This window comes from Mixophyes fleayi, chromosome 12 (assembly GCF_038048845.1).
Source record: "Mixophyes fleayi isolate aMixFle1 chromosome 12, aMixFle1.hap1, whole genome shotgun sequence".
NCBI classification, from domain to species: Eukaryota; Metazoa; Chordata; class Amphibia; order Anura; family Limnodynastidae; genus Mixophyes; species Mixophyes fleayi.
The window spans coordinates 57,017,483-57,041,764 of NC_134413.1; the positions used below are offsets into that span (position 1 = coordinate 57,017,483).

A 24,282-nucleotide genomic window follows, 5' to 3' on the forward strand; every position below is an offset into this window, starting at 1 on the left:
CCTATGCAATTATATAAATATGCGCCCTGTGCTATTTCCCTTTAATAAATTGATACCATAAGTTATTTATGAGTGATCCAGTCACAGAGTGTTACTGTCGTCTGCAATACTCACCGCTGGAGCTGGCATACTGCTAGGGACAGGAGCAACACCGGCCACCCCCACAAGATCAGGTTGGCAAGAGACAACATCCTCTGTGTTGCTAGGGGATGTGGAGTTTCCAGAGGCAAAAGGCTTGCTGTTTCCTGAAGAAATAGCAGCTGTGGTCTTTTCCTCTGAGCTGGGTTGTGCAAGTGTAGATCCTGAAGAATGTAGTTTAGCAGCATGGCTCCGGGTAGTAGAGTTGAGAAATGCGGTCACAATTCCACCCCCAACAATGTTGCCCAAGATCACATCAGTTGGGAGGTCATCCATAACTGCAACATCTCGCAACTCTCGGCCATCTCCCCAGTCCAGATACACCCTTGCTACAGGCACTTCCTTCTCCAGTCCATCTGCCACAGTAACTTTGGGAGTGCGAACCTGCAATACTGCAGCATTATCAATAGATGTTGGCTCACTACAGTTGTTGAAGCCCCTGAGTCTCTCAGTCCTTCTGCTTGCAGGTGTCCCAGTTGGACCGGCTGCAGGTTCCTCCATGTTTTTGGGGGGTCTTTTGGACACACAGTTGACTCTTCCCTCCAAGTCACCTTCAGACACGCCACACTCCGTTGGGTTGGCAGGGGTGGAAACAGTCTCCTATGGCTCACCTTCGCCAGTTAAGCAAGTCAGTTGGGCCCCAGGGCTCGGATTAGGTGCACAAGTCTGTGGTGCTGGGGCTGTGGAACAGTCCGTCCTTAAATGACCGGTTTTCCCACAGTTGTAGCACTTCAGCCTTGGCTCCGGTGGTATCTGGTAACTCCCAGGGACAAGACGGGGCGGTGGCTAGCGAATGGTACTCGAAGGGTTAGTTACTTGCTTTTGGGGATGAGTAGAAGAGGGGTGTCCCCCTGATTGTACAGTCCTTAGCGGTAGGCTGTTAATCTGGCGCTTCTGCCAGTGTGGCCTCACTGCCACATACTGATCCGCCAACTTGCCGCTTTTTCCAGGGTTGCTGGGGTGTGGCCCAATACCCATTCCTTCACCTCCGGTGCGTCCCGGTGGTGAAACTGCTCTCTGCAAATTAAGTCCACTAATTCTTCCCAGGACTTGGCGTCAGATCCATGAATCCATCTTATTGCCAACTGCGCAACTGGTTGGCAAATTCCCCATAGCTGATGTGGGTGCTTTTAGCCAAGTCCCAAAATTTCTGCCGGTAGGTCTCCGGGGTAATAACATAGCGCTTAAGGAGGGCCCGTTTTACCACGTCGTAGTCCGTGCAGTCCTCTGGGGCTACTCCGTGATAAGCTTCCATTGCACTACCTTGTAGCGTGGGAACCAGATACTTTACCCACTCCTGTTTGAAATGTCTTGTAGCCTCCATGACTTGCCCAAACACCTGCAGATGTCCATCAATATCTCCAACTGTGTCATCAAATTTAGTAAATGAAGAGATCCCAATATGGGCACAGCAGATGACTGTTCACATGCTGCTGCAGGTGGAGGTGCCCACCGATTGCCCCACAACTTGATGATAAGCAACCGCTCCGCCTCAGTTGTTCTGTCTCCCAGGGACCCCAGCTGCTGCATTAGTACAGGAAAAGTTACCCTCATCACACTGTTGAACTTGCATCACTGGTTCAGTCTGTGGGAGGGGACTGTTGCTGGAAGCAGGTGCTGTGTTTTGGGATGTTACTGCAGGTACCTCCTAGGTTTGGAGTGAGCGTCTCCTCCAGGTCACTGTCGCAGTCCGCTTCCTCATCTGCTGACCCGTGCTGCGCATCCCAGGCTTTCAGCGCCTTTTTTCATTTCGCTCCTTGTCACTGTGTAATGAGTTTTCTAAATTCTTTGTTTTGTACAGTATCTCAAGGTCCACCTTTGACATTTTACTGCACTTCGACATCCTGTGTATTCTCCTGGCTGCAGTTATTCCTCTCCTGACTGGTGCACGAAAAGCCGCCTGGGGTTATCCAGCCACTTGCCACTAGAAATCTGATGGGGCGGACCGCGTATGCCAACCTGTCTGCTGTTGGTGGGAGCCTGCTGGGCTTACTTTGCCACCATTCCCTTTCCTTATCCCTAACTCGCCCTCTTACTGCAGTAGGAGGGACTTACAAGTGATGCCACCACTGGACTCCCTACCGGCATCCAGTATTGGGTTTCTTCTGGGTAATTAATTCTTCGAGTGTACCCAGTTACTGGTGTACCTGGGCTGGTACTCCTGACCTCTTTCTATGGATCAGGGTTGCTGTGGATGAATCCCCACTGGCTTATCACATTGGCCAGAGCTGCTGGGTAGCGGCAGAGCAGTTGTACTGGATGCTAGGTCCAAACCTCAGGACAGCCGGGAACAGATTAGATTTTGTGTCTAATCTGTAGGTCACAGGATTTTCAGTATGGAAGATGTTCTCAAGCAGGTTTTTGAAGCAAGTGATGTTTATTTGCAGTCACACTGATTGAAGATATCAGTGCTCAGGTCAGATGAAATCGGAAGAACAACTTTTAATACAAAATAGTGCTGTTTTATACACATTTTAGCGCATCCTCACTGGATAATCTAGCCCCCTTGCGGTCTGAATTATTTTTAGAATCCGTATGCAATTTGTTTATCCAAACATGGATTTACATGCAATTTAAAGCTAACAATATTTACACTTATCTGTGATATCCTATAGCTTGCTGTGATTTTCTGCATCACATGCTGTTTGTAATGTTCAGCAAGGTTTGAACCCTCTGGACAAAATGGCGCACAGTAACGACCCCCTGCTGGGCCTTTGGCCAGAGCAGGCATTTGACACTTCATCACAAAACTTGGTTAGCATTTCCTGCTATCAGACCCCCTCCCCACATATGTCCAATTGGAGAGTTCCTCTAGGAACCTTACAAACCCAAACAATTACACTTCCATACAAAACACATCCCAATGTAACACTATGGGGGGTATTCAATTGTTAGCGAGACAGGTGAAATACCCTTGCTCGAAAAATATTACCGTTAGTACGGTAATTTGCGCGTAAATACCGTTAATACAGTAATTTACTCGCTGAATTTCAGCTCGGTAGTTCAGTGAGTAATTACCGTATTAACGGTAATATTTTTCGAGCGTGGGTATTTCACCCGTCTCGCTAACAATTGAATACCCCCTATAAGTGCATTTCAAATTATACATTGGTGCCTGCACCTCTGATTGAAATACAGTTTTACAATAAATTATTTCTACATGATCCAGCCACAAATCATGAGCCATGAGCTGCCAGCGAGAGTGGGCCTCAGCCCACTCTCTGCTCTCCCCTGGTACTATTCGGCCAGGGAGCAGTCAGATCTCTGAAGCAACAGTCCCTGCCCTGTCGCTAGTTGGAGCTCTAGGGACTTGGCTTCCTGGGACCCCCAGGAGGTGCTGAACCTATTTGATTCCAGGAGGCTGGTGAAGGATCCAGGCGCTGCTTCTGCAGCCCCACCACAGGGTATGTACCTTTTTTTTTTTTTTTTTTTTTTTTTACACATATCTACACCTAATATCTGCACTTAAATACACATTTACACTTAATATACATATAGTTACACTCCCCTGTTTGTGCTGCTTGGCGGTTAACTGCCGGCGCTACAGCACTGACAATCTCTAAACATTTTACTTTTATTTTAAATACCCTGTTACACTCCCCGGCGTCTAGCGCCGTGGTTTAACGCTTTCTTTGCTGCAGTGCTGGGTGCTACCCACCCAGCGCTGCAGCGCACATTTAAAATAAATTTTTATTAACAAATATTTTCAATAACATTTCACACTGCGCCTAGCTCCTGTGATTTAACCCCATTAATTTCGAGATGGCTGCCATACTCAGGACCTGGCCACACTGAGGAAGAACCATTAGGAAAAAATTAAGTATGTTTGGGATTACTCCTTATGTTTTCTCACAAGATGGTGTATCTTTGTGTGTTGGCTTGATAAAGGATTTAGTTACATTTAAATAGTCTCTATATCGGTATGAGTAAACGATTTACTCATACCCACTCTGTTGTCTACCTTGGAAGAAGGCTCCTGAAGGTTCACTCCTGTGGCCATATACCACTCTGCCAGTAGATGTCATGGATTTGTAAGATGATGATAATTGTATTGTAAATGAGGTAACAATTGGTCTTTAGGCAATACTTTTTTTAGCCTACTTTTCCTGAAAGAGTTAACAACAAATTATTTTTTTGTTGTTGAAATAACGTTTTATTGAAGTTTTCCATAATAAAGAAAGGGGGAAAAGGGGGAATACAGAAAATAAAAGGACAGGATCCGAGGGATGAAAGGAAATGCATTATGTTCAACACAATTTAGCACACATTTGTATGACAACCACAATGTTATTAACAAAAAACCCAAAATAAAAATTAAAAAACAAATTTATGGGCTTGTCCTTGTAGATATAGAAAGGTTGGCTGACATACATGATGGTGAATGGTACTGGGGGAAGGACCAGAAGAGGAGTAAGGTGGAGGGGAGTAAGGAAACTGGGACATGTTCGTATGGGGAAGGTAAAGTGGGGGGGGGGGGGAGTAGAAAAAGGGTACTTCAACAAAGGAGGAATGCGTTCTCTAAACATTTACTTAGAACTCTGTATATGTGAGTGGGAAGTCGAGGCAACACAGTCACGCCAGAATTGTCAGGTCGATAGAAATCGGTTGGGCCGATCGTTTGTTACAAGTCCTATATTCTAATTTGTAAATTTGCCAAACATTATGAATTAACGCTGGGATAGTAAGACACTCTGCCTATTTCCAGTTTCCGTCAACTAAACATCTAGCAGCAGTGAGAATGTTGCTTGGGAGTTTCTAAATCAGTCTGTGGACTCCAGGAGGGAGGCGCACAGGAGGAAAAGAGAGGTGAAATGGAGACTATCGCGGAGTTAAGAAATCCCAGAAAAAGTTATGCTTTGTCCAGGACGCAAAGGATTTGGGATTGAGACCAGGAGGAAATGAAGGATTGTTTCAAAGGGGGGACATCCTCTTTGGGTTATCTATGAGCTTGAAATTTCAAGTGCAGTATTGGCACACTGAGAAGAATAAGTGCATTGTGGGAGGGAAACTGAAGGTGAGGTTGATGTTTGGCGTCTAGCCAGTATAGGGTGCAGGGAGAGGACATCTGAAGAACTGCCTCCGTATCTACCCATAATTTAGTGTGAGTATTTTCGTGAGCCAGGACGGCCTGAGTGAGGTGGGACGACAAATAATTATTTTGAACGCAAGGTAGGCCCAAGCCACCATTTTTTGCCTGCCGATCTAGGACTTCTGACGAACCTGTGGACGTCTACTGGACCATACGAACTGGGAGACACTGGATTGTACATGTTTGAGAACTATCGATGGAACCTGAACCGGGTGGGGCGGTTGGGGGTGTGTCTGCTTGTAAATCATAAAGTTTGGAATAAAATTCACGGAATTTGTCGGCTATTTTTTGCGGGTCATATAGCTTGTTTGAGGCTGCTCCTTGTATAGAAACTATTCTATTGCAAGTTTGTTTAGAACTAGTATAGAAGTCCGCCTTATTTCCCTTCTAGTAGTAGTCTGGTGCAGCCACTGTTGAGTGTTGGGAGCTTTAGATGACAGAATTTGTTGTAATTCGCCTATGAGAGTTAAGATTTTCATATAGGTTTTGCGTTTAAGGCGACGATGGTGTTTCTCTGTGAGAGTGGATAGAGCGGTTTCCAGGTCACGGATACGGACTGATTGGGTTTTTTCCACGGCTGATAACATAATTAGAAGCCTGTAAAAAGTGGCCTTATGGGCCTCGCAAACCATGATATGCAGGATGTCTGGGGAGGAGTTGAGCTCGCTGAACTCTAGCGGCCTGCATGATTTTTTGCTGTTCTACTTTCTTAGATAGAAGACTATTGTGAAGACGCTAAGAACGGCGAGGAGGGGCAATAGCACGAATACCCAAGCTTAGGGAGACCGCTGCATGATCAGACCAGGAAATGGGTAAGATGTCGGAGAAGTGTAATAAGGAGGTGGTTGGTCTGTTAGAATCATGTCCCTACGTGTGTGTGTTGTGGGGGACAGAGAAATGCGTGAAGATGAGTTTAAAACCCACCAGGTATGGTAGCTTGGGTAAAGAGGTGAGTTGCCGAGACTCTCTGGGAGTTCGCATGGCAATAGGAGGAGCTGGATAAAGATCTAATTTAACATCTAATACGGTGTAAAAGTCTACACCAAGTATGATATGACCCTTGAGTTTATCAAAGAAAAAATTCACCAAAAAAGGGACCCTGTCCCACGTTTGAAGATTAGCTATAGTGATGGGTCTGGGAGATTGTTCTGTTTATGATCGTGTATCGTCACTTGCCGTTTAGGACCGTGGAGTCCACAGTGAGAGGGACTGTGTGGTGTATTAAAATAGCTGTGCCTCAGGTCTTACTGGAAGACGTGAATTAAAAAGCCTGGGTGTGCATGGGCAAAATGAGTTTGTTGTAGTAAGACTATATGAGCGCTTAAATTGTTGGCGCACCATGGTTCGCTTCTGCAGGATATTTAGCCCATTTCCATTCAGGAACACAACATTGATAGCCATGATAGATGGTGAAGTTGTAGGTGATGTGTAAATTGCAAGATAACTTTGTTTAGAGAAACAAAAAATGTGGAGGATGGGGATGTTGGGGGGATTGGACTGGAGATTGGGGAACCAAAGTCCAGTCCGATGTGGTAAGTCAGACATGTGCTGTGTGTCAAGGGGGTAGTGACTGACAGTCAAAGCAGTGATGTAGAATATATGTGAATTCACAAAGCGTGAAATGTGAGAGGGTTGTTGAAACTTAGAGGGGAACACACCAGAAATCGATTAGATAAGGAAGCGACACGGCAGCAGGGGAGGACAGCCCACGGTGTGGTACTTTTAAGAAATAGGTTGGTGAAACCCCAAACAGGAGTCCATGGGGTGCCCACCAGGGAGCCGATGCACCACTTGAGTACAGAAAGCCCCCCCCCCCATTAAAAACTGAACATCAGAGTATGTAGCTTAATAATATATTCAACCAGTAATATAACAAAAACAAATGGTAAACAGAGAGTTGGGGGTGGGGCCCAGGCCAAGCAGAGAGTAAAAGTTTGTCTTTTGCCTAAAACGATTAAAAGGCAATTGAGGGCAGTTATAGGGAAACGAAATTAGCATAAATATTAGAGATTGCTGTATAGGAGGGTCTTTCGGTGTAGAAGCTTCCAAGAAATCCAGTAAAGTGTTTCCATACTTGAAGTGCAGAGTGTTTCTGAAGGACCTGCAACGAAAGATTGAGGCACAAAGTAAAACCCAAAAATACATAAACAGAGGCACTAAGGGGTATATTTACTAAACTTCAGGTTTGAAAAATTGGAGATGTTGCCCATAGCAACCAGTCAGATTCTACCTATCATTTTGTAGCATGTACTAAATAAATGATGGCTAGATCCTGCTTGATTGCTATAGGCAGCATCTCCACTTTTTCAAACCTGCAATTTAACAAATATACCCCTAAGTCTCTTTCCACTTGACAAGGAACCAATCGCGAAATTTAGGCTTGAGACCAGGATGGGGTGGGCGCTTGCCGTGCAGAAGAGTAGGCCGCTGCCGGCAAGGTAGGGGAAACTAGGGGGCTCCCCAGCTTCTCAAGCACAGATAGGCCTTCTTTATGAATCTTTATACTGTACGTGGCGTCGTTGTGGGTGATTTGGAGAGAAAATGGAAAGCCCCAGCGATAGCGGATGCAGTGATTTCTGAAGTTTTGTTGCTTCCACAGGGTTAAGGGAGCAAAATCTTGGAAGATAAGAGATAACTTAGGCGTTGCATGTAGAGGCGATGAACAGTTCTTTGACTTTATAATGGTGAAATCTCACAATCCCATCTGTAGGGGGTTGGTCCACTTATGGTTTGGCGTGCAGAGCTCTGTGATCCCGATCCAACTGGAAGTCAGAGATAGGGGAGTCTGGAAGGCACTGGCGGTGGAGGCCCTCTAGATACTTAGGAAGGGCGTCTGTGTTTATCAATTCAGGAAGGTTCTTAAAGCGAATGGTTTGCCTCAAGCGATTTTCAAAATCCTCAATATGATCTTGTACATCTGTCAGCGATTGATGCATCTCCACCAATTGCTTTTCAACAGACTCTTGGTAGCTGCAGACTTCATCAACTTTATGTTGGGGGGGGGGGGGGTGTAGAAATCGCAGATGTGGAAGCTTCAGCGTCCGCTTTATTTGCGTGAAAGCCTAGAGGGTTGGGTAGACTTCTCTATCTCAACGTGTCTCACGGACAAAAGAAGTGGCTCGGGAAAGAGATGGCAAGGTGGGTCGCTAGCACAGTCCCGGGTGCTGCCCCCCCAAGTTCAGCAATTATACAGTGTTAAGTGCGAATAGGAGGCTAGTATGAAGTGAAGACAAAGGGATGATCAGCATCTAGTATAGTGAAGAGCAGTTGAAAGATCTCCAATTCGCCACCAAGAGTTGGTGTGAACGTGATCCAGGTTTATATAAAGGTGAAAGCTGAAGGATGCAGTGCTACACTGAGCCACTTGGTGGAGCCAAAGCTCAATAGGATAGAGCAGTTATGAAAGGTCTATTAGGTTATGACACTTAAGTTTTGGGCTGTAGCAGGGACACCCACCTCACCCTGAGGGACACCAATTCACAGAGTGGCAAGGCCTGATTAAGATTGCATTGACTGAAAGAGAAATTGTGACAAGTACTATGGCAGGGAATCGATATCGTCCAAGCCTCTCAGCTGGGTGAATGAGGAATGTCAACTTAAATGATACTCTGCCACTTACAGTTAGGAGATCAGGCTTGTCTGCTTCACGTGGGGACTAGTGTAGAGAGTTGCGTTGCAGGGATGTCCCGTTTAATCGGTGCTGGACTTGGAGGCTCAAGATTTAGGGGACTTGCATCAGCAACGGCGGGAAATAGTGTAGAGGGACCCAGGATCAAGATCTCTCAATCTAGCACTTGTAAAGCGGTACCTCAACTTAACCGGGCCCATCGGGGGTGCTCCGAATGTTTCCTTACTGCAGGGCGAAGTGTTGTCTTTATTTTACTCCCGATTCTGTTTAATGCAGATGTAGGATGTAAGCTCACTTGAGCAGGGCCCTCATGTCTCCCTACCTGTTCTTCTGCTCCGTTTTTTGCATCAGCCTGCCTGGAGTTTCTGAAGTATTGGTATTTTTGTTTATTGTTTTGTACTGTTTCACCCTGTATAGTCGACTGTTTTGTACTGTGTACGGCGCCGCGGAAACCTTGTGGCGCCTAACAAATAAAGGATAATAATAAAAATGCATGGCAGAAATCTCCAGTAGCAGTGCACTCGTGTGTGCTCCGATATCTAGCGGGCACCGCTCGAGTACCAGGGCTCCGGATGTCAGCAGAAGCAAAAATCTCTGTGGCTGCCAGTCTTGTCGTCCAGAGTAGACCTGCTACCACAGGTGAATAGGCAGGTTGAAGAGTTCCATGCCGAGGAGTCGGCTGCAGGTCTCTGGAGTCCAGTGTTGGGACGAGCAGTGGGACAGACCAGCAGTGTCTTTAGTTTGCATTTTCATACTGTCTGTGTATTTCCCCTGAATATGTACTGCAATTACCCATGTACAGCAGAGTGTGTCGATACAAAATAGCTCGACAAATGCATATATGTGTTATTTCTCATGTCCAAGGTTTGCTCTGTTCACAAATTAGTAAAATGATGAATATAATGTCTTTTGAGCAAAAACTATTTTTTTTTCTTTTTGTTTTAAATTCACTGAACAGCAATATTTATATTTAAAGGAGAAGACATTTTTTTATGCGCCTTCCCTATCCCTCTTCTCTCTTCTCTACTCTCCCCTGCTTCTGTGCCTCTGATCTGACTCACTGCCCCCTCCCCCATCTTTTCGTCACACCCTTTCTCTTGTCCCCCTGCTCTTCTTTCAGCATCGTTCTTTTCCTATCTTATCCCCTCACTCCTCTTACTCCTTGGAAATCTATTACCTTACATCACTCCTTCCTTCTCCTGCCACTCCTTCTCCCAGTCATAACCCCTCTAATCAGTCCCATCTCCACTTTTTCCCCACATTGTGCTCCCCTGCCTGCTGATGAGTCCCCTCCTAGTTTTGTTTCTCATTGTATTCCAACCCTCTCTCTCTGTCATGCCCCCCACTCAATATCATACACACTTTTGCATTCCAGCAACTCCATCCACATCTCTCCTCTTTCCTCTCTTCCTCTATCCTGTGGTCGCTGAAATACCAGGTCAGTATGTGTGTCAGGATAGACCGCCTACGCCACCCTTTCTGTTGTTGCTGGGAACCGGCTGGGCTTACTTTGCCACAGTTCTCTTTCGGTATCCAAAATGCGCCCTCTAAAAGCAGTAGGAGGGGCTTACAAATGCCGCCACCACTGGACTCCTTACTGGCATCCAGAACTGGGTTTCTTGTGGGTAACTGACGCTGCTAGTGTACCTCATTACTAGTGTACCTGGGCTGGTACTCCTGACATCTCACTATAGATCAGGGTTGCTGTGGATGGATCCCCTCTGGCCTATCACACTGGCTATAGCTGCTGGTTAGCGGGCAGAGCAGTGGTACCGGTGAGCTGGGTCCAAACCTCAGTAACAGCCGGTAGCGGGTTAGAGTGGGGTCTAATCTGTAGGTCACAGGGATAGAGAAGTTTCCAAGCAGGTCTTTGAAGCAAGTGATGTTTATTTGCTCACCCTGGTTGAAGATACCAGGGAACAGGTCAGATGCAACAAGGACCGCTTTCAATAAAAAACAGTGCTTCTTTTTTTTTTATACAGTTTTGGACATGGCCTCACAGGGTAAGCCCCCTGAGGTCTGAGCTATTTTTAGCATTGGGATGCAAATTGTTCACCCAAACATGGATTTACGTGCAATGCAAAGCTGACAATATTTACACTTATCTGTGATATCCTAAAACTTGCTGTGATTTTCTGCGTCTTGTTTTAGACACCCGTAATCTAACAGCAAGTCTAATTAAACGTTCCTCTGCCTCCAGGTGTGTTTGGACATCACACATCAAAAGGTCTAATTAACATGGTTCCTTTCTTCAGACATTTGCAGAATACACATTTCCTGCACTTGAGAATTCCATAAAGAAAAGTTAAAAAACCCCAAACAAGTCCTTTCCCTACACCAAGATTCACAAAAGACAAATGCTTATTGCATCAGATATATACCTCAGAAATAATGCATTTCCTTTAGCAAAGTTAAAATAAAACAAATTTCTTCCCCTGGTCTAACAAATAAAGATGTTTCCTTTACCAAAATACACACAATATCAAAAAGAAGTACATTTGCAATTATCCCTGCGCGATTTCCTTTAAATAAATTTATACCATAAGTTATTTATAAGTGATCCAGTCACAGTTTGTAACAAATTAACCTCTATCCGTCATCTCTAGATCTTTCAATCTGCTTGCCATCACTGAAACCTGGCTATTCCCTGAAGACACTACCTCTCCTGCTGCTCTCATATCTCTTTCGGGGGTTTGTCCTTCTCCCACACACCCAGACCTTTGGACTGGCAAGGTGGTGGCGTTGGCATACTTCTCTCCCCTGCTGTTCTTTCCCTGGGGCTTTGCTCTTTCTCCTTTTTTGAGGTACTTTATTCGCCTCTTCCTCCCAGCCCACCTCTGTGTTGCCATTATCTACTGTCCTCCTTGGTTCCGGTTTCTCGATTACTTGATCACTTTGCCATCTGTCTTCCTCGCGTTCTCTCCTCTGACCTTTCCTCCCTCTTCTTGGGGTACTTTAATATCCCTATAAACAATCCTCAGACCCTGCTGCTTTCAGACTTCTCTCCCCCCCCTTCTCCTTCTCCTCGCTTGGTCTCTCTCAATGGACTGTTTCTCCCTCCCACCACAGTGGTCACTCCCTTGATTTGGTGTTCGGTATTGTCTCCGACCTCCTTAATTCACCTTTTCCTCTCTCTCACCACCCCTCTCACCTTCCCCATCCCCTAAGGTTACTCTCTCCAGTCATAATGTTGACACATCGTTATCACCATCTGTCATCCACCTTCATCTATTTATATAATGCCAACACATTCCGTAGCGCTTTTACTTTTGGGGACAAATAGTAAACAATACTGGGTAAAACAGACACCATTGATCCTACCACGTTCTCCTCCCTGGTCTCACTCCTCTTCCCCCATCTACACTCTTTCTTACCCTGATGAGGCTGTCTCCTTCTATAATCACACCCTTACCACTGCACTTGATTCTGTCGCCCTGGCTGTCACCATCAAGCTTAGTCGGTCCCTGCCTTAAGCGTGGCACTCCAACCTTACCTGCTATTTTCAATAATCGTGCCACAGAGCAGAACGGCTCTGGAGAAAATCATGCACTCATGCTGACTTCCTCCACTTCAAGTTCATACTTGCCTCTTACAGTTTGGCCCTATCACTTTCTAAACAATTCTTCTTTAAGGCTCTAATTTCCTCCCAAACCCTGTCACCTTTTTGTCACCTTCAGCTCCCTCCCCCTCGCTCTCTGCTATTGACATTGCTACCCAATTTATCTCCAAAATTAAGTCAATGCATCATAACATCCTCCTCCCAGCATTCCCTTCTTGTCGCATCCTCTCCTCCCCTCCCACCCTTCTCTGTGAATGCTATCTCTTTTCACTCCTTCCCACTTGCTAGCCCACCCTCCTTCACTCCAATATCTGCAGACTTAGTTTGCACCCTTCTCTCCTCCTCATCCCTTTCCACCTGCCAACTTGACCCCATCACCTCCCACCTCCTCCAGTCTCTCTCTTGAAGCCTGCTCCCACCTTGCCCTCCTCCTCAACCTATCCCTCTAGAATCTTCACCTCCTCCTTTAAACATGCTCTATCTCCCCAGAAAACTTTGCCAGCTGGATGGCATTATGAAGCAGCTGGATGTGGGTAGTTGTAATAGTTTGTCATTGTGATAGGATGGACCGCCTATCCCACCCTGTCTGTTGTTGCTGGGAACCGGCTGGGCTTACTTTGCCACCGTTCTCTTTCGTTATCCCAAATGTGCCCTCTTGCCGCAGTAGGAGGGGCTTCCTAAAAGCTGCCACCACTGGACTCCTTGCCGGCATCCAGTACTGGGTTTCTTCTGGGTAACGGACGCTGCTAGCGTACTTTGTTGCTAGTGTACCTGGGCTGGTACTCCTGACTTCTCACTATAGATCAGGGTTGCTGTGGATGGATTCTCCCCCTGGCATATCGCACTGACCAGGGCTGCAGGGTACTGGAAAGCTTGGGTCCAAACCTCAGAACAGCTGGCGAACGGATTAGATTTAGGGTCTAATCTGTAGATTACAGGAATACAGCAATATTGAAGATGTTTTCAAGCAGGTCTTGAAGCAAGATGTTTATTTGCTCACACTGGTTTGAGGAACCAGTGATCAGGTCAGATGTTGAAATCAGAAGAACAAATTTCAAATACAAGCTAATGCCTTTTATTCATTTCATACACAGGCTATTTTTAGCATCAGTATGTACCATATTTACACAAACATGGATTTACATGCATTGCAAAGCTAACAAAATTTGCTCTTATCTATAAAATTCACTCTGGACAAAAGGCCACACAGTAACGACCCCCTGCTGGGCCTTTGGCCAGAGCAGGTATCCTGACACTTCATCACAAAACTTATTTAGCAATTCCTGCTATCAGACTCCCTCCCCATGCCTAATTGGAGTGTTCCACTAGCAACCTTACAAATCCCGCACAATGACATTTTCATACCAAACACATCCCAATACACCAAAGAGCTCCATCCACAAAGGACTATTGTATCACATATATACATCAGAAATAAGGCATATCCTATAGCAAGGTTAAACAGGAAAAACAAGTTTCTAGCCTGGTCTCAGAAATAACTATTTCCTATCTTAGAATATATACAATATTAAAAAAAAGTGCATTGGAAATTTATATAAATAAGCGCCCTGTGCGGTTTCCCTTAAATAAATTGATACCATAAGTCATTTATATGTGATCCAGTCAGTCATAATATTGGAAAAATTATGGCGGCTATTGCACGCACCTTTCCGGACTGGTCAGACTTGTGGTCAGTGGTCTAACACACTGCTGGTTGTAGTGTTCAAAGAATGCCTGTTCTAGAACAATGAAACAATGGTTTATTCTATTGTAATATGATTCTGTTCGGCTTCAAGAGCCAGTTGGCAAGTAAACACAGCTGGGTGGAGCACCCCGGAAATAGGTGCTGGGGAGAACACTGCTCTAGTCTCCCCCCATACTGAAGAAACCATTCTTTCACCCTGCCTCTCTCTCTAATTACCACCCTATTTCCCTCCTTCCTTCTGCCTCCAAACTTCTCGAACGGATTGCCTACAACAATCTCGCCTCTATTCTCTCTTTTTACTCACTCCTTGACCCAGTCCAATCCAGTTGTCTCCCCCTCCACTTCACCAAAACTGCCCCCACTAATGACCTTCTCTTTGCTAAATCCAAAAGACACTTCTCCCTTCTTATCCTTTACCTCTCTGTTGCTTTTGATACTGTTGACCACTCCCTTTTGCAAACGCTCAAATTTATAGGCCTCTAACACTGTCCTCTCCTGGTTTTCCTCTTGCCTCCCCAACCGCTTCTTCTTATTCTCTACACATGACTCCACCCCCCCCCCCTCTTTCCTTACCTGTCGGAGTGCCCCAAGGTTCTGTTCTTGTCCCCCTCCTCTTCTCCCTCTTCACCTCCTCCCTTGGTGCCCTCATCCTTTAGCCTCCAGTACCACCTCTATGCTGATGATACCCAAATCTATCTTTCATGCCCTTCCCCTCTGTCTCGTGTTTACTCCGGTCTCTCAGCCATCTCATCTTGGATGTCCCAGCGCTTTCTTAAACTCAGTATTTCCAAGACTGAACTAATCGTCTCCCTCTTTCTGTCAACAATGCTACCTTCATTTTTTCCCCTCCATTCTCGACTCCTCCCTTTTCTTCAAACCTCATAGTCTGTAACTGTCAAAATTCTGCCTCTTCCACCTCCGAAATATATCCAAATCTCTTATTCACTCTCTTGTAATCTCTCGCCTTTAGTGCTGTAACCTCCTTCTCTCTGCTCTTCCTTAATCTCTCACCTTGCCCCTCAATGCTGCTGGCTGACTCATTTTTTTTTCCTCCCGGCGCTCTTTGCTGTAACCTTCTCCACCAGTTAAATTAGATTAATTAAATTTAAATTTAAATTCCTCACCTTCAAAACTCTCAATCAGTCCTCCCCCTACATCTCCAACCTAATGACAGTCGTTGCACTACTTCACTGATCACCTCTTCCCACTCCTGCCTCTAGGACTTTGGCCTGGCTGCTTCCCAGTTGTGCAACGATCTCCTTTCATTTAGTTTAGCCTCTGCTCTCAAAGGCTTCAAGCATGCCCTTAACACTCATTTATTTATTCAAGTCCATCAGCCCTTCTAACTCCCTTGTCCCGGCTTTTACCCCACAGTCAGTACTTCCTTTCTTTTAGGATGTAAGCTCTGACGAGCAGGGACCTCTTTCCTTGTGTTCTCCTAATACTGCATCACCCTCTGTACCTCTTGGCCTGCTTCCCTAGCCCTGTTTTCTTAAGCTTAGGCCTGCTTCCCACCGATTTTACTATAGTCACTGTCCCACAAATAATTTCTTCTGCATTACCATGTTACCTGTATTTTTTGTATTCATTCACTATGTTTAGTCTTTGCATTTTGTTCTTTATGTTATCATGTCATGTGTTATGGTATATGTCATGTACAGCACTGCAAACCCTTTGTGGTGCCTTATAAATAAAAGTTAATATTTGTACCCTTGTGTTTTGAGGGGTTTGTTTTACAATAACTATATTTCCGTTGGATAGGCAGGCTGCATGAACAATTGTCAGCACTTTGTAACAATAAATGTTAATATCTTAAATTATTTTTTTTTTTTTTTATCACTAGTATCCTCATTTTTTGAAAAGGGAAGGAAACAAACTCCAGATAATGCTTCAAAGGCGGAAAAGGTATAAAAATCGCACCATTCTTGGTTACAAGACTCTAGCTATCGGATGTATCAACATGGCTGAGGTGGGTTACAGTTTGTATGGAGACTTTTTGTAACACTTAAAGCACAGAACAAAATGTATATTCTGTCCTAGAAGTTCTTATAAACAGTTATGTTGTATTAGGCAGAAGGGAGTATCTTAACACAATTAAAATGTAAATAAATCATATTCTGTATGTTCAGTAGGGTGGGGAATGGTTTAATGGTGCGGAAAATTCCGACACCGAGGACACCTCCAAGGAAAATCAGAATGTGTAAAAAACGGATTTGAATATAACCAGTCTTACCTCCAAAGCGAAGCTTTAATCTCAGATCGCAGCAGCATGCTCCCCGCAAGTTATTCCGACTACACCGATGGCTGGCCCAAGACTTTGGTGTCTTTGCGACCTATTGACCTGCCACTGCCGCTTTAAATTAAAATTTAATAGGTCGCAATGACGTCAAAGTCTTGGGCCAGCCATCGGTGTAGTCGGAATAGACAAAAGTATTGGGATGCTTGGCCATTACACCAACAGGAACTGTAATGACACATTGTATTCAAATACATATACTTTTTTGTTGGGTTGGTACCCCTTTTGCAGTGATAACAGCTTCCTCTCTTCTTGAAAGCCTTTCAACGAGATGTTGGAGAGTTTCTGTTGGAATTTGTGCCCATTCATTCTGTATGTATGTATGAGGTCAGGCATTGATGTGGACGAGAAGGCCTGGCTCGCAATCTCCGTTCCAATTCATCCCAAAGGTGTTCAATGGGGTTGAAGTTAGGGTTTTGTGTGGGCCAGTCAAGTTCTTCCACACTGAACTCCTCAAACCATGTCTTTTGTAGTCCTTGCTTTGTGCACTGGGGCACAGTCCTGTTGTAATAGAAAAGGGCCTTCCACAAACTGTTTCCACAGTTGAAAGCATTGCATTGTCCAAAATGACTTGGTATGCTGAATCATTAGGATTGCACTTCACTGGAGATAAGGGGCCTAGCCCAACCCTGACAACAGCCTCATACCATTATTCTTCCTCCAAAAAACTTCAGTTAGTGTAATGCAGTCAGACAGGTAACAGTCTCCCAGCATCCACCAAACCCAGACTCGCCCATCTGACTGCCAGACAGAGAAACGTGATTCGTCACTCCACAGTCCACGTTTCCACTGCTCCACAGTCCAATGTCAGTGTGCTTTACACTACTCCATCCGATGCTTGGCATTGGTCATTTCATTAAGCTCCTGTCGCACCGTTTTTGTGCTTACATTAATGCCAGTGGAAGTTTGGAACTCTTCAGCTAAGGAATCAGCAGAGCGTTGGCGACTTTTATGAACCATTTCAACCATCCAGCAGGGATGAAATTTCATGAACCATCTTATTGCAAAGGTGGCATCCTATCACAGTATCATGCTTGAACTCACTGAGATCTTAAGAACGACCCATTTTGTACAACAAATGTTTGCAAATGAAGACTGCATAGCTAGGTGGTTGATCTGGCAACGGGTCTGATTGAAACACCTCAATTCAGTAATTAACAGGTGGGACCAAATACATTTGTCCATATAGTGTTTACATAAAAATATACATTAAATCCTTATTCTGTGTTAAATAAGGAAGGGAGTCTGTGGCTGGATCACTTATAATAACTTATTGTATAAATTTATTTAAAGGTAACAGCACAGGGCGCCAGTTTGTATCATTGCAATGTGCTGATATTTATTATGTCAAAGATATTTTTGGATAAAGACAATTTTATTTTAGCATGAAAATATTTACATTGTTTTATCTGATTTTAATATATCATTTATATTTGATGTGGTTTTATTATGTCATATGTTATATTATTTTAACCTTTCGTGTGAGCTGATGAGGAAGATGAACATGAATGAAGGAGTTAATTCAACATCCAAAAAGATGTTTCCAATCAAGAGATTTTGAACAAAGACTTCTTCAATTTCTCCATTGCATCCTGGAGAGCCATGTGGATCAGGATACGCCTATATACTTTCTCAGCCAATTGTAATATGACTTTTGTAAATTGTAGTACAGCCTACTTAGGCTGGTACTAAAATTGTGTGTGGTCTGTTGGACGACTACAGATTTCAGGACTGAAACTGACTGATAACGTTATCACAGCGCAAGCTTTTCATTTTGTTTAAACCTTTCAAACTTTTTTCTCATAAGTTTCTTTAGCTGAATATATTCAATTATTTTTTTTAACAATTATATTGTGTGCACCTTTTGTTTATAGGAAATTAATTTGTGGCTGAGACAGGGCCAGGAAAGAGATTTTTGTGTTGTAACTTTGCTAGAGGAAATCTCCAATTTGACATATGTGGGGAGGGAGTCTGATGGCAGGAAATGTTAAGTAAGTCTTTTCAATGTGAGTGACCAACACTTGAATGCACAACAGGGCCCTTACCTGTATCCTGCCTGGATAAAGGGAAATGAACCTGTCTGAACATTTTAAACAGCCTGTGTTGTAGGAAATCACAGATAAGTGTAAATTTTTGTTAAGTATAAATTGCATTTAAATCCATGTTTGGGAAAATATATTGCATCCTTATACTAAAAATAACTCTTGACTTCTTGGGGCCAGCAAAGAGCTCAGGGGGCTGGCTGACCCCCTGCGAGGCTGTGTCCAAAACTGTATAAAAAAAAAAAAGCACTGGTTTATACTGAAATGTATCGTATTATTATTGTTCCATCTGACTTTTTGATCACTGGTACCTTCAACCAGTGTGAACTGTCCTTATCAGGGCACTTGAGTGAATAAACCTCACTTGCTTCTAGACCTGCTTGACAACTTCTTCCCTGCTGTCATTTCCTGTGACCTACAGATTAGACCCAATTCTAAACTGTTCCTGGCTGTTCTGGTATTTGGACCCAGTATCCAATAGCACCTCTCTGCCCGCTACCCAGCAGCTCTGGCCAGTGTGATGATATTCACGGGGGGATCTATCCACAGCAACCCTGATCTATAGGAAGAGGTAAGGGGTGCCAGCCCAGGTGCACCAGCAAGGGGGGTACACTAGCAGCGACAGTTACACAGAAGGAACTCATTTTTGGATGCCGTGAAGGAGTCCAGTGGTGACAGGAGCTTATGCCCCGCCTACTGCAGTTAGATGGTGTATTTGGGATAAAGAAATGGAACAGTGGCATAGTAAGCTCAGCTGGTTCTCAGGAACAACAGATAGGGCGCTATAGGTAGTCCATTCTGTCACAGTCCTGTTAACATTCTTCTGGTGTGTGTTATAGGTACACTTATTAGTGATAGACTGGTTATAAATGAAATGGTGTAGAAGGCATTATCTGTTGGGAACTAATTTTCTGCATACAGAGTCAAAATTTACTAAAATTAGTGTCCGTACCCTGTGGTTTAAAAATCTTATATTTGCATTTTGGTATCTGTTTAGGTAGATGCAACTCGTTATTGGATTTTTGTCACATAAATAAGAAAGTGTATGTTTGTGGGGGTGTTTGCTAGGCTTTCTCTCTCTCAAATAAATGTGTATGTATATGTATGTATATGTGTATATATGTATACATGTATGTGTGCGTATATATGTATATGTGTATATATGTATACATGTATGTGTGCGTATATATGTATATGTGTATATATGTATACGTGTGTGTGTGTGTGTGTGTGTGTATGTGTGTGTGTATGTATATATAATATATATATATATAATGTGTGTGTATATATATAATGTGTGTGTGTGTGTGTATATGTATAAGTGTGTGTGTGTGTGTATATGTATAAATGTGTGTGTGTATATGTATAAATGTGTGTGTGTGTGTATGTATAAATGTGTGTGTGTATATGTATAAATGTGTGTGTGTGTGTGTGTGTGTATATATGTATAAATGTGTGTGTGTATATGTATAAATGTGTGTGTGTGTGTGTGTGTGTGTGTGTGTATATGTATAAGTGTGTGTGTGTGTGTGTGTGTGTGTGTATATGTATAAATGTGTGTGTGTGTGTGTGTGTGTGTATATGTATAAATGTGTGTGTGTGTGTGTGTGTGTGTGTGTGTGTATATGTATAAATGTGTGTGTGTGTGTGTATATGTATATATGTGTGTGTGTGTATATGTATATATGTGTGTGTGTGTGTATATGTATATATGTGTGTGTGTGTATATGTATATATGTGTGTGTGTGTATATGTATATATGTGTGTGTGTGTGTATATGTATGTATATATATATATATATATATATATATATATATATATATATATATATATATATATATATATATATATATATATATATATATATATATGTTATTATATATAGGCACAGTCATGCCCTTATATTAAGGTTATATCTAAAAAACATAATTTTCCCATAGGGAATTTGTGAGAGGGGGGCATGGTGTTTGAGGGTCTACATTTTAAAAAGTATTAAAGCTATTAAACTGAAATTTGGCATGCGAATGGAGAACTGTCCACAGGTGCCGCATGTGAAATTTCAGAAAAAAAGAATAAAAAAATGACAATTTAGGAACAATCTAAAGTTCAAAATCTGTCCGTTTTTTTTTTCTACTTCCTGTTGCAGTTTTTCTGGGTTTTTTGGGGGTGTACAGGGCGTTTTAAAGACACGTGGTAAGTTTTTTGTTGGAAAGCTATTAGGGCTGAGGAGTGCCTTTGAGGGTTCACAAGTGTGAGAGAGTTATTTTTTTTACAATTTGATAAAACATGCCCCATTTTAAAGATAGGGGATTTCATAAGATGTCATAACGTTGCGCATGTCTGATAGTCTTGTGCTGGGTGTACTGAAAGTGGCTTCACTTGAGAGCACAAATATGGCTGTCCCCCCTCTCGCTAAGAAATTTCCTTCTGTTAGCCAGAGAAATTAGCGATAATTGCCTGATGGAAGGAAGATGACTGGAGTTTTGGGGCTGAGGGGAACACACACAAACATTTTTAGCCCTGGCACCGCTCTCTTTACAAAGTTTAATACCTTCGAGCTGATGCCAGAACGCTGTTACAGTTCCCATTTTGAACGTCCCGCCCCTCGGTGACGTCACTTATTTTATTCACTTCACTTGTCTTGGGGCGGGAGATTTAAAAGATGTTCTGTGCTGCGCTGATCCTACAGAACAGAGATCAGCGATCGGGGCAATCGGATGACAGACCCACAGGGCTAGTATCAATTCCCAGCACCAGTGCTGCAGGCAACTCATTCCCAGGCCTCTGTGTGGTGCTCCTCATGCACCTCACCCACTCTATTCATGTGCTAGACAGAGGTCCGATTTTCGCAGGAAAAGGGGCGGAGCTAACCGGGACAACCAATAAGAGTGAGGGGGCCTGTCTATATAAAGTTGCCCTCCTAAATTAAATGTCTATATCTGCCTCTGCCCAGGTGTCAGCGGCTACAGGGGGATCTGTGAGCCAGGGGAGTGAATGGGGATTCTGCAGTGTTGGACGCAGCTGCAGAAGGCACTCCAGCGGCAGTTCGATTGTGTGTACAGCCAGTGCACCCAATTAATATCCATGGTACACTCAGCTGCAAAGGATACCCAGAGATCTGAAAGACCGGCAGAGTAGGCGCTGTGGTAGCAGTACTGCTTAGAATAACCGTGACAAAAGGGGCAGCTTTGTTCAGCTTAGAGGGCGAAGAAATTGAAGACTATTAGAGTGTAAGGTAAGCAGAGTTGTGTATGTCACATGTTACATCAAAAGCAATGCAAAATGACAAACATCACACACAGGTGCTTCTGTCTCCCTGCCACCCTTGCCCATGTGTGCCTCTGTCCCCTTGCCCATGTGTCGCCCTGCCCATGTGTCCCCCTGCCACCCTGCACATGTTTCTCTGTCCCCTTGCCCATGTGTACCTCTGTCCCCCTGCCCATGTATTCCCCTGCCACCCTGCCCTTGTGAGCCCCTGTCCCCTTGCCATGTTTCCCCCTGCCATCCTGTCCATATCTGCCTCTGTCCCTTTGCCCATGTGTCACCCTGCCAATGTGTGATTCTGTCCTCCTGCCCATGTGTGCTTCTGTCTCCCTGCACATGTGTGCCTCAGTCCCCCTTATACCCTGCCCATGTGTCCCCTTGACATGTTTCCCCCTGTCCCCCTGCCATGTTTCCCCCTGTCCCCCTGCCACGTTGCCTGTGTGTGCCTCTGTCCCCGAATCCCGTGTGAGCCGCCCTCCAACTGCCGTGTTGACATACATACTGCACCCCACCACTGCCTGCCAGAACATACATACATATATACTGCACCCCACCACTGCCTGGCAGAACATGCATACATATACACTGCACCTCACCACTGCCTGGCAGAACATACATACATATATACTGCACCCCACCACTGCCTGCCAGAACATACATACATATATACTGCACCCCACCACTGCCTGCCAGAACATACATACATATATATACTGCACCCCACCACTGCCTGCCGGAACATACATACATATATACTGCACGCCAACACTGCCTGCCGGAATATATATACACATAACCTGTACGCCAACGCTGCCTACCAGGACATACAAATATACTGCATGCCAACACTGCTTGCCAGAACATACATTTATACTGCATCCCACCACTGTCTGCCAGAATATACATATATACTGCCCCCCACAACTGCCTTCCAGAACATAAATACTCCACCTCACAACTGCCTGCCGAACTTACGTAAATACATGTTGCACCCCAAGACTGCCTGCCAGAAGATGCATACATGCTGCACCCCACCACTGTCTGCCAGAACATACATGCATATATACTGCACCCCACCACTGCCTGCCAGAACATACATACATATATACTGCACCCCACCACTGCCTGCCGGAACATACATACATATATACTGCACGCCAACACTGCCTGCCGGAATATATATACACATAACCTGTACGCCAACGCTGCCTACCAGGACATACAAATATACTGCATGCCAACACTGCTTACCAGAACATACATTTATACTGCATCCCACCACTGTCTGCCAGAATATACATATATACTGCCCCCCACAACTGCCTTCCAGAACATAAATACTCCACCTCACAACTGCCTGCCGAACTTACTTAAATACATGTTGCACCCCAAGACTGCCTGCCAGAAGATGCATACATGCTGCACCCCACCTCTGCCTGCCAGAACATACATGCATACATTATGCGTCCCACTACTGCCTGATAGGACATATATACATACATGCATGAGTATGTATATTCTGGCCGGCTGTTTACCACTGCCTGCCAGAACATACATACATATTGTACACCACCAGTGTCTGCCAGAATATATATACACATACTGCACGCCACCAATGCCTGCAAGAAGATACATGCATACTGCATTCTACCACTGTCTGCCAAAACATATATACATAATGCAAAGTACCACTGCCTGTCAGAATATACATACATACATACATACATACATACATACATACATACATACATGCTGCATGCCACCATTGTGTAACAGATTCTGGATACTTCTACTACTAATCTTGATTAGCGCTGGCTTACCTGAGGTGCGGAGTCTAACGATCTCCCCGGTGTTCACCAAGAACCACCGCAAGGCGGGATGGGCTTCGCTGCCAGGAGTCGCAGGTCGCAGTCCTCAGGTTCGCCCCAAGATGTAGTGGAGCGGAGGTAGCGGAGTCAGACAAGCCTGTTCGGTACACAGGAATGGAGTCGGGCAGAATCAGGAGGCAACTCGGAGTCAACAAGCCAGGTTCGGTACACGGGTCACAAGAACAGAAGAATGATCAGCAAGCCGGGTCGGTACACAGGGATAGGAGAGCCAGGGTAGTCAAACAGGCAGAGATCAGCACACAGGAAGACACTGGAGACTGGAAGACACAGCAATCCACGAAGTACAGGAGCCAGGAACAGGTAAGTGTTGCTCTGACACTCAACGAGTGTCAGAGTGAGGTTTTTATGCTGACGGGGATTCAAAATCCCCGCCTCTGGGTTGCGGTCATGTGACCGCCGAACCCGGAAGTGCGGCATCCGGACGGAGCGGCGGGGATCAGGTAAGTCCGTTACACATTGCCTGCCAGAACATGCATACTGCACCCCATCATTGCCTGCCAGAACATGCATACTGCACCCCATCATTGCCTGCCAGAACATACATACTGCACCCCATCATTGCCTGCCAGAACATACATACACACTGTACACCACTACTGCCTGCTGAGTGCCAGACCATGCATACTGCCCGCCACTGCTGAGTGCCAGACCATGCATACTGCCCGCCACTGC

The 24,282-nt window shown here is 44.6% G+C and overlaps 1 protein-coding gene across 5 annotated transcripts in view; it reads left to right on the forward strand.

The window, feature by feature from the left end:
* Positions 1 to 24,282, forward strand: part of PACS2 (phosphofurin acidic cluster sorting protein 2) — a 410,192-nt gene that overhangs the window by 85,138 nt on the left and 300,772 nt on the right. For all 5 annotated transcript variants that reach the window (XM_075192154.1, XM_075192150.1, XM_075192151.1 and 2 more), the window contains exon 4: positions 15,963 to 16,088. In XM_075192154.1, coding sequence (XP_075048255.1) covers positions 15,963 to 16,088 — 126 coding nt within the window. The remainder of the gene's footprint in view (positions 1 to 15,962; positions 16,089 to 24,282) is intronic.